We start from the raw sequence: 12,141 nt of genomic DNA, 5'->3' as shown, positions 1-12,141 counted from the left end.
TCCCGCTAAATCATCACGGCCCCGTAACACCCTCCGCGCGCGGTCAAAGGCTTCCCAGGGCCGGTCCATGACATGAACCGATAGACACAAGCAAAAAAAACCGCACCTCTAAGCTTATCGGGCACCCCGAGGCCCATACGGCGTCCCGGCGGGCCCCGGCGGAGGTCCGGCGCGGCGCTCCAAATCCGCACTTCGCGAGCTTCTACGGGAGTTCACGCGGCCTCTCCGCCTCGTGAGGCACACCCCACACCAACCACGAGCCCTGGGGCCGTGGGCGGACCTTTGGCCGCGGCGTCCGGAGCTTTAGTCGTCGAACATCGGCCGCCAACTAGGCCGTCGAGCGAACGTGTCCGGAGAGGCTCTCGGATGGGTCCGGCAGCGGTCCCATAGACCCAGAAGCTCGCCCCGGCGGAGCACTCACGGCTCGGCCCCCGCCCCTGGTCACCCAGACGTGCCCTTGGACAGCCGTAGGGGCTCGCATGACGACGTTGGCGCCCGCGACGACGCCCTCCCCGACGACGTCGCATCTGGCAGACTACTCGGGCGCGGCGGCGCGGAGGATCACATGGTTTGGGACTCTGAGCGATGGCAGAGGCCTTTTACTGCAAACGAGGACGCCCCGCGAGGCCCCGTTGGCCGGGAGTGGTGAGTGGGACCATAAACAAGCACTATATCCCCTACCGCGACCAGCCCACACACAGCCCAAACCGCTGCCAAACCGGCCCTGGTCACGCAGGCGGGGAGGCTGCCGGGGCGCCCAAACAGTCCCTCACGAACGCCACACGGGCCACCACGGCCCGTCCGGCGGCCCGAGTGCCGCCCCACACCCGCCCGACGCCCTCGGCCAGCCAGCGCCCACTCTGAGAGGCTTCACCGCCGCCAGCGCGCCGAGCGCGCCGCCCTCTCCTCGCGCCACACGGGCCCCTGGCCGCACGCCCGAGAGGCGGCCCATAATTTGAGTCGAGACGCGCCGCCGGCCAGCCAGCAGCTCGCCCGCCACCCGCAGAGTGCCGCCGCCGCCCCCAGCCCGCACTGGAGAGGCTCTCCCGGCCGCTAGCCGCTGTCGCGTCGCCCGGCGGCTGCGCTGGCAGCGTGGCGGTGAGGGCGGTGGGGGAGATGGCGGCGGCGGGCTGGGCCTGGCGGTGAGGGAAGTGGCGGCGACGGGGGCGGGGGTGACCGTGGCGGCGGGCTCGGTGGCGGCGGCGAGGGCGGCGGCGGCGAGGGCGGCGGCGGTGAGGGCGGAGGGGGAGAGGGCGGGGGAGGGCTCGGCGGTGGCGGAGACGGGGGTGGTGGCGAGGGCGGCGGAGGCGAGGGCGGGGGCGGGCTCGGAGGCGGTGGTGACGGGGGTGGCGGCGAGGGCGGCGGTGGCGAGGGAGGCGGCGGCGATGGCGGGGGCGGGCTTGGGGGCGGAGGGCTGGGCGGTGGTGGTGATGGTGGCGGAGGGCTGGGCGGCGGCGGGGATGGTGGCGGAGGCGACGGCGGCGGCGGCGACGGCGGAGGCGGGCTTGGCGGGGGCGGGGAGGGCGGTGGTGGCGAGGGAGGTGGTGGCGATGGCGGCGGCGGTGATGGCGGCGGCGGCGACGGAGGGGGCGGTGAGGGCGGCGGCGGAGAGGGAGGCGGCGGCGATGGCGGAGGCGGCGAGGCAGGAGGGGGTGAGGGCGGGGGCGGGCTTGGTGGCGGAGGGCTCGGCGGCGGAGGCGACGGAGGAGGCGGGGAAAGCGGAGGGGGCGACGGCGGCGGGGGCGATGGAGGGGGCGGCAAGGGCGGTGGCGGTGACGGGGGCGGCGGCGACGGCGGCGGTGGGGATGGCGGCGGGGGGGAAGGTGGCGGGGGCGAGGGCGGCGTGCTCGCGATGGCGGCGCCGAGTCGCCCCGAGCGGAGCACGGCCAAAGGTCTGAGACGCGGGGAGGGCGGGGCGGGAGGTCGTCGTGGGGGCGTGGGGGCGCGGAGGCGGCGTGCGGGGACGCGCGGAGGGCGTTGGTGGTGTGTGGGAGGTGGGCGAGGGAGAGCTGAGGCGGCCGGCGGTGGTGGCGGGAGCAGCGGAGGCGACGGCGTCGGAGGGGGTGGGGGGGAGGGAAACGGCGGCGGCTGTGGCGGAGACAGCGGCAGCGGCGGTGGCGAGGGCCTAGCCTGAGGGGGAGGGGGTGGGGGAGGGGATGAGGAACGGTGAGGGCGGCTGGGGCAGCCGGGAAGGCAACACAGGCGAGGCGCGGCGCACCTCAAACTCGAGCGAGTAGCGGGAATATCACCCGCTGCTCCGGCGGGAGATTGCTCCCCCGCCGCCCCCTGGGTCACCCCGAGTGACCTCGCAGCCCACGCCGTGAGGCGCTGCTGTCAGAGGGGTTTATAACCGCCGTATCCACCCCACACTGGCCGCCGAGGGGCCCGGCGGGCTGAGGCGCGCGAGGCGGCTTTTGCTCCCGCGGGGCGGCTCTACCCGTCTCAGCACGGCGTCCCGAGGTGTAGCCGTGTACCTGGCGGCAGGGCCATCACTCACGCGCCTACTTGCGGCACGAGGGAAGGTGTGACGCGACCGCGAGAGGCGAGATGGGTGATGGCGAGACAGTCGTTTGGCCCGTTTGAGGCTGAAAGGATGACCGCGGACGATGAGGGCGACGATTCATCGCGGCTACTGAGCAGGCAAGGTCCGGACCTACAGGATGGAGGGGCGAGTAGTGAGACTCGGGACCATATCTTCGCGTCGAGAGACGAAAATCCGGATTGTTGGCGCCAGCCGCCGCCGGCCGCCGAACGTCACTTAAGGGAACTGCGCGACGACGACGACATTTCTGAGGTGGAGCGTTCACCACCGCCCTTCCCATGGTGTTTGCCGGTCGGGGGGGCGTCGGCAGCACCGCCGTTCCGCGCGGATGTTGCAAACGGTGGCTCGGGGCACCTATCTCGGCAGCCCCGGGGCGGGAGCCGAGGAGGGGCAGCCGTTGCGGTGGCGCCATCGCAGCTCGGCGGCGCGTGGGGAGCCGAGCGGCTCCCAGCGATCCCGCGAGAGAAGGGCCCGCATCCGTCCCGGATGCCGCGCCCACGCTGCCCGACGCAAGCGCCCACCTTGCCCGACGCAAGAGAGAACTTGTCGCGCCCTTTGTATTTAAAGGCCTATTTCCAGCTTGGGGATTTGCGCCGACCGTGCGTCATTGGGACTCGTGGCGCCTCCCAGGCCCGCCGCAGCGGTCCCATGGGTACCTGCCGTCCGTACCGGTCCACGGGCTGGCCCTGGGCACATTCGGACCGAACTCGCTGCGCAATCCGGTCTCGGTATTGCTGTCGGCGGCCGGCAGCCCTCGGGGGTCGAGTCGCAGGATGTCGCAAAACTTTGCCACACGTGCTCGAGCGTCGAGCTTCCGGTGTCCCCAGTCGCAACTACCTCCGGCGAGGTGGCTGACGTTGCACAATCACATCGGTGGCGCATGCGGAGAGCACCAGTGCTCTTTCGGTGGGCTGTCGTGGGGTGGTGCACGACACGCATTGAGAGGAAGCCAGGTGGGGTTTAGCCCAATGTGGCCTCCAAAACCTCCTTTTCAGTGGTAAGCGCCACCTGGCACCTCGCGCCGTACCCCCCAGCCGCGTGTGCGATCGCCCACGGATCCGGGGCGGGGGATAGGAGCCCGAAACGTCCACACAAGTATGCTCGGTGGCTCGTCAGAATGGTTCTTCAAGCGTTGTGTCATCGTGCCCCCCTTTCAACATGACGTGCCCCAAACTTCACATTTTACTTCTCTTTGCTCTTTCATCACTCAGCTCACGTTACACTTCAGCAGCACACACACGCACAACGGCGGAGCAGCGCCAATCCTCACCTCCCCAACACCCGAGCGAGGTACTCGTCAACGGTTCCGTCGAACCGCTGCACCGTGCGCTTGGCACCGCTCACGATGTAGACGTCGCGCGCCACCTTTTCAAGGAGGCTCGCGTTGTGGGACACGAGGACGATGCCGCCCGCAAAGCGCTCGAGCGCGTCGCTCAGGGCGTCGATCGAGTAGAGGTCGAGGTGGTTGGTCGGCTCGTCGAGCAGCAGGAGATGCGGCGCCTCCATCGCCAGGCGCGCGATGACGACGCGCACGCGCTGCCCTCCGCTAAGCGCCGAGAGGGGGAGGGAGGCCAGCCCGCTGGCCCCGCTGTTGATGCCAAACGAGCCCAGCTGGCGCCGGAGGTCCTCGTCCTTGGCGTCGGGCAGCTCGTCCTGGCAGAGCGGGGGGGGGGGGAGGGGCTGGCCGTTGGGCAAGTGCAGGGCGAGCGGTGGGCCGGGGGGGGCGAGCCGGCGCCTTGAGCCAGGCAAACCCGCTCCGCGTCTCCTATGGGAAGGGTCCGAGAAGGTTCCGTGAAGGCTCGAGGAGCTGCTGGATGCGCAGCCCGCGCTTCCTTGTCGAGGCTCTCCGCGAGGTGCTGGCTGTAGTGCGCCACGCGCAAGCCGCGGTGGCGCCACACCTCGCCCGCGCTCGGCTCGGCCTCCCCCGTGAGCAGCCGCATCAGCGACGACTTGCCCGTCCCGTTCCGGCCGACGAGCGCGACCTGTGCACAAGCAACGCGTGTGTAGACAAGAGGCGCTCTTCACCGCCCGTCGCGGCGGTGACTTGCGCGACCCGGCAGCGAGAGCCGAGCGACAGCTCGACGCCTGAGAAGAGGGTCGGCTGTCCCCCGCCCGGGTAGGCAAAGCCGACCGACCGCAGCTCCAGCAGCGGCGCGTCGTCCGACAGGCCGAGCGGCGCGCTGTCGCCGAAGCCCCACTTGAGCTCCGGCGCCGACTTCGGCAGCAGCGACGTGCCCACCATCTTGCGCATCGTGCCCGACCCCTTGCTCTCGCCGTCGTTGTGGTTGGCCGCGCCCGCGCGGATGCCGTGTCTGCCCGTAGCAATTAATGTATCAAGGAATCGTTCAAGGAGGCCGTGCCTCCCACCAGAATGCACCAGAGGCAGGAGTGAATGCGGACTCGTGCAGTGTGCGCAAGCAGGTTCCCGGTGCAGCTAAATACAGCCGAGTGCGTGTCCTCTCGAGTGCTGGTCGGAGTGTACACGGATCCCGCATCTGAGGCTGCGCGGGCTTCTGCGCGTTGAACTTTTTGCCGTCGGCCGTCTTCTCGAGGCCCATCCGGCCGAGCTTCTTCTCGCGGGAGGCGACCAGGTCCGACTTCTTCTGGTCGCCGTGCTTCCCGGCGGCCGCCTGCTTCATCTTGTCAACCGACTGCTCGATGTGCTTCTTCTTCCGCTCGAGCGCCGCGACCTGACGCTGCATCGCGGCAGACGAGTCGGCGGTCCGCGTCTCAAACTCCTAGAGAAGCACGTGACGTGGACCTCAGGGGCGTGGACACGGCATCGGGTGTGCAGAGCACCGCGTGAATGCGAGAGCTACGATGCGGTTGCGTGTCGACTCGAGCCGCTGGCTCGAGAGGAGACGGACTCCGCATCTCCTCCGCATCTAGGCCCCTCTCCTCGAGCGTGCCGTGAAAATAGGTGAGCGTCCCCTTGACGCCCTCGAAGAGGATGATGTCGGTCGCCACCGCGTCGAGGAAGGCGCGGTCGTGCGCGACGACCAGCATCGTCCCCCGAAACTCGTCGCGGAGGTACCGCTGCAGCCATCGCAGCCCCCGGAGGTCGAGGTGGTTGGTCGGCTCGTCGAGCAGCAGCAGCTCGGGCTCGACGAAGAGCGCGCTCGCCATCGCCAGCCGCGCCTGCCACCCTCCGCTCAGCTCGCCCACTGCGGCGCCCTGCATCTCCGCCGTGAAGCCGAGGCCGCCGAGGATGGCCTCGACCCGGTGCCGGCGCAGTCCCTCCGACTCTGCGTCGAGCTCCTCGAGCGCCTCGTAGATCTCGCATAGCCGCTCCGTCGCAGACTCCCTCGCCTCGGCGGACTCCCTCTCGAGCCGTGCCGCCTCCGCCTGCAAGTCCGAGACGCGGCTGTCGGCGGAGAGCACCGCCTCTATCACCTGCTGCTCGGGATCGATCCGGTGGTCCTGCTCCACCAGAAACGTGCGGATGGAGCCGGGCCACTCGGGGAGCGTGCCAGAGGCAAGCGCCCGAAGAAGCGTCGACTTGCCGCACCCGTTACGGCCGATCATGGCGTACCGGCCACCGCTGCGGAGCCGCAGACGGTTCTTGAGGTGCCCAAAGTCGGCACCATGGCCACGGTTCCGGCCGCCGTCCGCGGTGAGCAGCGCCTTGTCGCCGTCGCCGGCAGTCAGCTCGTGGACCGGCACGTCGAAGAGCATCGGCTGCGCGTGGTTGCTTGTCGCCGAGAGGAGTACTAGTTATAGTAGTATGAGAAATGTGAAAACCGGCCTCTACACCACTACACCACGCTTGTCTCTACGCACAACCCTTGTCCTGGTGCGGTCCGTTCGCTCGCCTCGCCGACACACTTTTCTTTTTTGCTGGATGTGCGGAAAGCAGGGATTCGGCGCCCTTTTTCTTTTCTAGATGCGGGACGTTCACTACGAGGTCAAGTGCTGGAACCCTCTCATTAAGTCGACGACGTTGGGGAGGGGCTCGTGGGGCAATCGGTCTCGGGCACCGCACCCGTGCTGCCACAAAGCACAATGTGCTGCCACAAAGCACCACTAGCGATTTCGCGCGGAGGGCGTAGTGAAGTGCTGGGGCGCTCACTGTGTGTTATTCGGGTGGGGATCCATCAGTGGTAAGCGGCTTTAGTCACAGATCCAAGCTCAGACGTCACACCAACACCACAAACACGCTCACTTCGCCGCTGCTGTAGATGGGCCTCCGGGGGCCCATGCTACGTCGAAGCACAGACCCGATCTCGGCACTCACGGGCTGCTACGCGCCCGCGCGCGGCGCGGGCCGCACCGCCCATGCCCCCGGGTCACCGACCCCGCCTCTCGGCCCTCTCGGCCCTCAGGAGCGTGCGGGAGACCGGCGAGGGGCGCGCCGCGCGCCGCCTGCAGAGCCGCCAGAGGCATTGCCGCCTCCGCTGGCGGGGTCCCGCGCGTCCGCCCGCGCCCGCGCCCGCCCACGCCGCGCCCGCGGGCTCCGGATCCGCCGCCCTCCTTCTCCTTCTTCTCGATGGCAGTCCACGCGTGCTTGTGGACGGGTCGGCGGCGTGGTCGAGGGGAAGGTCGCCGGCGGCCGCAACTCTGCCGCCGTCGCTCCACCGGCTCTGATCGAGTATCGGGCGTTGGCGGCGGCGCAAAGCGGGTCTGGCGCATCCATCGCCACGAGCCTCGCGGCGGCGGTCGTGGCACACCTGGTGGCGGCTCTCGGGGCCGTCTCTACGGCGCTCGACACCGTGTGAGGTCGCCGGCGGCCGCAGCCACCTTTGCCGCCGTCGCTCCGCCGGCTCTAACCGAGTATCGGGCGTTGAGTGCGGCGGCGCAAAGCGGGTCTGGTGCGCCACACGGCCACCACCCTTGCCACCGCCCTTGCCGCCACCCTTGCCACCCTTTGCCGCCTTGCCTCCGCCGCGGGCGGCGGTGGGAGCGGCCTGCTGGGCTAGCATGTTGTCCGTGGCTGTGGACGGGCACGTGGACCGTCAATTCATGTTCTAACGGCCTCCGGGATTCAAACAAAAAATAGCCGGGGCCCTCTCGCAACCCATCCGACCCCCCGGGACCCGTAACGCGGCTGGTGCTCGTGGAAACTTTGGGAGGCATTGCGCCGCCCACCAAGCAGTTCCTCCACGTGTTCGCCAAAGAGGCGGCGGGCACCAACACGGACCGGACGGTGTACGGGGCGGCGTCGGCGAGCGCCTCCTCCTTCGTCGTCCACCACACGCAGCAGATCTCCAAGGCGGCGGTGGCGGGCGACGCCGACAACATCAAACAATCAGGCGCGCAAGGAGCGTACCGACTGGATCAACAAGCAAAAGAACAAGCAAGCGACGAACGGCTCCTTGTCCTCGGCCCCAGTGGGGGGTGCCCGCGCCGCCTAGCTCTGCAGACGGGCCCCTCCACCCTTCCTGTAATCATGTAGTCCCCACATTCGCAATCGTGGGATCGCTTGTCATGTAGGTGCGCGGTGTGCACTTGGAGCACTTGGAGTGCGGGCATCGGCGTGATTTCTCTTTTCTAACCTTTGCTTACGGCGCCATCTCCGCCCTCTGCCTGCGGGATGGCTGCTGCCACCTGGGCGGACCACGACACGAACGGCCGTCTCACCCGGGCGCTCAACGACGCGCGCGCGCTACTCGATGGCGACGACGACGATGACGCGAGCGTCGGCTCTTCCGGGCTATCGGTCATCCTTCCCGCGCCGGCGGCCGCCGAGCCGCACTTTATGGTCGTGCGCCGCTTCCTGCTGCGGCACATCGGGTGGGTGTACGCGATCCAGGAGACGCTGCTGCTGCTAATGATCGGCGTCTCGGCCAACCTGCTCGCCTTTCTGCTCGACCACCTGATTGAGGCGCTCGTGATGGGCCGCGCGGCGGCGGCGCAGGCGGAGGGCTCCTTCCTGCCGTCGTACGCCGTGTGGACGGGCTCGGCGCTGGTGCTGTGCGCGCTCTCTGCCATGGTCGTCCAGTTCATCGGCCCCGCCTCTGCCGGGTCTGGCATCCCGCAGATGAAGTCTGTGCTGGGCGGCATGCGGATGCACAACTACCTCTCGCTGCGCACGATGGTGGCGAAGATGCTCTCGCTCGTGCTCGCGCTGGCGGGCGGCCTCTCCGTCGGCAAGGAGGGGCCGTACGTCCACATCACCTCCTGCGCCGCCGCGTGTCTGACCCGCCTCCCGGGCTTCCGGCGGCTTGGCCAGGCCTCAAGACTAGCCGTGACGAGACTCCCGGCTGTGCCTCGGCTGCACCTCGCCACCACCTCGCCACCACCTCGCCACCACCTCGCCACCACCTCGCCACCACCTCGCCACCACCTCGGCACCTCGGCTTACCTCGGCTGTCTCTCGCGCAGGACGAGGCGCTGCGACAGCAGATGCTCTCCGCCGCTTGCGCCGCCGGCGTCGCCGCAACCTTTGGCGCGCCGGTCGGCGGGGTGCTCTTCTCGATCGAGGTGACCTCGACGTACTACTCGGTGCAGCACCTCTGGAAGAGCCTCTTCGCCTCCGTCTGCGGTGCGCTCGTCTTTCGAGGCATGCGCGACACCGGATCGCTCGGCCAGGGCTTCCGCAAGACGGACTTTGGCGACATGGACCAGCTGCTGCACAACGGCGAGATCTACGCCTTCGCGCTCCTCGGCTGTGTGTGCGGCCTCGTCGGCGCCGGCTTCGTGCACGCCACCTCGTCGCTCATCTCCCTCGTGCGCGAGCTGCGCGTCGCCCTCGCGCAGCGCCGCACCAGGCGCCGCCACGTCCCGGCGACATCTCCACGACATGCGCACGCACATGCACACGCACACGCACACGTCCATGACATGCACATGCCCGCGTCCCCGACCCGTCCCCGGTCCCGCAGGCACCGCTACGTGCACCACTCGCACCCGCTGCTCCCGCCCGCGCGCCGGCAGGTCGCGTCGCGCATCGAGGCGCTGCTCTAACCCTAACCCTGACCCACCCTAACCCTAACCCTAGGTCGCGTCGCGCATCGAGGCGCTGCTCGGCTTCGACGTCCTCGCGCCTCTGCGCGGCGACTGCTCGTCCGCCACCGCGCTCGAGGCGCTCCTCTCGCGCTACGGCCCCCTTCCTTCTAGATGCGGCATCCGGATCCGTGCATTGCAGCTAGCACTTCGAGAGGACACACACTCGGCCGTACTCGGCCGCGTTCGGCTGTGCTTATAGCCCTTGTCTTCACGACGCAGGCTACACGCTCGTCGTCGCCTTCACCTCCGCGATGCTCACTTTCCCGTTTGGATTCTTCCGCTCCCCGCCGCAAGAGGCGAGCCTCGAGCTCTTATTAACATTATTAGTATTGTATTCTCTTCCGCTCCCCGCCGCAAGCGGCGAGCCTCGAGCTCCGCGGCCAGTGGCGAGCCGCGCCTCCTCACACGTCCGCCGCGCGTGCGACACCGCCAACAGGTGATCAACGAGCTCTTCCGGCCAAACTCGTTCGACATGGCGGCGCGCTGGGCGAACCCGTCCCTCACCGCCAACCTCGCCATCTACGTCGTGTGCAAGTTCGTCTTCACCTGCATCGCCGTCGGCTGCCCCATCTCGTGCGGCGTCTTCACGCCCGTCTTTCTGATTGGCGCGGCGGGCGGCAGACTCTTCGGCGAGCTCCTCAACGACATCACGCCCGTCGACGTGCAGATCACGGCGGGCGGGTACGCCGTCGTCGGCGCAGCGGCGCTCGCCGCGGGCGTGACCCGCACCGTGTCGACGTCGGCGCGCGCCCTCGACTCCAGCGGCCAGCTGTGGGAGAGCCTCGCCACACCCTCTTGACGCGCGTGCACCGCGAGCAGGTGATCGTCTTTGAGCTCACCGGGCAGCTGAGCCACATGCTCCCCGTGCTCGTGGCGGTGCTTCTCGCGTACGGCGTGGGCAACGCGTGCAACACCTCCATCTACGACACGATGATGACCCTCAACAAGCTGCCCTACATCCAGCCGCTCAAGCCGCACCACGCGTCGTCGCGCTGCGCGCACGACGTGATGGGCGCCACCCTCAAGCCGCTCCTGCTCGGACCCTGCTCGGACCCTCCTCTCGGCACCCTCTTCGCAGGTGATGGACGCCACCCTCAAGCCGCTCTGCGTCCCGTGCACCTTCGCCGACGCGCACCGGCTGCTCCTCGAGTCGGAGGCGCTCGAGTTCGCGCTCGTCGACGCGGGCGGCGCGCTGCTCGGCGCGGTGCCTCGCGCCTACCTCGACCTGCAGATCGAGCACATCCTCTGCTCGTCGGACGGAGGGCGCAAGCGGCCCGCGCCGCTGCTCGACAAGATTGCGACAAAGATGACCGAGGCGCTCGGCTCGCCTCGCTCGTGGACAATCACGCGGCACCTCTCCCTCACCTCCCTCGGCGTCGGAGACGGAGACAACCGACGCAGCCGCCGCTCCCTCGCCCGCAGCCGCAGCCTCGACCGCAGCAGCCTCGGCGGCGAGCTCGCCAGACAGCAGCCGCTGGCGCCTGCCCCTGCGGAGCCGTCGGACAGCACAGAGCTGACGGCGATGACGCGCCAGCACCAGCCGCAGCCGCAGCAGACGCAGCCGCAGACGCAGCAGCCGCAGCAGACGCAGCACCAGCCGCCGCAGCACCAGCAGACGCCGCAGCCGCAGCCGCCGCCGCAACAGACGACGACGCAGCAGCCGCTGCCAGCGACGACGACGGCATCGGCGTCGCTGGCTGCCGCCACTCCTGATGCAGCGTGCGCCGTGCAGCCGTCGGGGAGCGCGGACGCGCTCAGCGCGTCGCCGGCGTCCGTCTCTCCGTCGGCGGCGTCGAGCGGCAGCGACACGCAACGCGCGAGCACGGGGAGCACGGCCGCGGGCCGGCCGGGCAACCCCTCGCCCGCGCCGGGGCTCGGCATCGAGCGAGCGCCGTCCAGGATGACGCGCGCTCAGCGGCTGCAGCGGCGCAACTCTGGCCTCGTCTCGCCCTCGTTTGGCGTCCCTCCCTCCGCAGCGAGCTCACCGGGTCGGAGATCCCCCGAGGTGAACCGAGATTCGGCCGAGATTAGGCGGCGAGTTCACAGAGTCGGAGCTCGCGCTGCTCGACCTGCCGCTCGACCTCGGTGTGCTGCCCCTCGGCACGGACGAGTCGATGGGCATCGGCCGCTCGCGCCCCACCGCCGTCAACCACGCGCCCACCGTCGTGCTCGCCGCGACGTCGCTCGCCACGGTGCACATGCAGTTTTCGCTCTTTGCGACGGAGCACGCGTACGTCACGTACGCGGGCCGATACGTTGGCGTGATCCGCCGCTCGCAGCTGACTGGAGAGGAGGGCGGCGTCGTGTGACGACGTGTGCTGCTTTTGAGGCTGTCGTGTGTTCGAGTTCGTCATCGCCGTGTGTATCAGATGTCAGGGGCGGCGGTTTCGGCCAGCCGCGCCGTGCGTCCAGTTTCGCGGCGTGTCCTGTGCTTGCGCCCTCCGGCAGCGGAATGGATCCGCTTGCCGGGGCACGTGCCCCTATTTACATTGAGTCATATCACTAATTTACAATAATAATACAGTACGCGTGCTACGTCCACGATGTGTGGAGGAACACACGTACGCTCTATAATAACACATGCCGCGTGCACACACACACACCCCAGGAAGGCGCTGCTGCGCGCTGGTGGCGCCTTGTCATCACAAAAGGTG

The 12,141-nt window shown here is 69.2% G+C and overlaps 2 protein-coding genes across 2 annotated transcripts; one reads left to right on the top strand and one right to left on the bottom strand.

The window, feature by feature from the left end:
• Positions 1 to 3,739: 3,739 nt before the first annotated feature.
• Positions 3,740 to 6,217, bottom strand: EMIHUDRAFT_460993 (hypothetical protein; the record flags this gene model as incomplete). The annotated part of the gene is made up of 6 exons (XM_005794154.1): positions 3,740 to 4,195; positions 4,278 to 4,309; positions 4,374 to 4,524; positions 4,596 to 4,854; positions 5,069 to 5,280; positions 5,342 to 6,217. 6 exons carry the CDS (start codon positions 6,215 to 6,217, stop codon positions 3,809 to 3,811), a joined length of 1,917 nt encoding a protein of 638 aa, XP_005794211.1. The 3' UTR covers positions 3,740 to 3,808.
• Positions 6,218 to 8,072: 1,855 nt separating this feature from the next.
• EMIHUDRAFT_95008 (hypothetical protein) lies at positions 8,073 to 11,796 on the top strand (the record flags this gene model as incomplete). Its single annotated transcript, XM_005794153.1, has 7 exons — positions 8,073 to 8,726; positions 8,864 to 9,208; positions 9,480 to 9,656; positions 9,924 to 10,217; positions 10,307 to 10,492; positions 10,566 to 11,475; positions 11,519 to 11,796. 7 exons carry the CDS (start codon positions 8,073 to 8,075, stop codon positions 11,794 to 11,796), a joined length of 2,844 nt encoding a protein of 947 aa, XP_005794210.1.
• Between the last annotated feature and the right edge of the window lie 345 nt (positions 11,797 to 12,141).

This window comes from Emiliania huxleyi (genome assembly GCF_000372725.1).
Source record: "Emiliania huxleyi CCMP1516 unplaced genomic scaffold EMIHUscaffold_1, whole genome shotgun sequence".
NCBI lineage: Eukaryota > Haptophyta > Isochrysidales > Noelaerhabdaceae > Emiliania > Emiliania huxleyi.
This window is presented reverse-complemented; position numbering and strand designations above follow the sequence as displayed.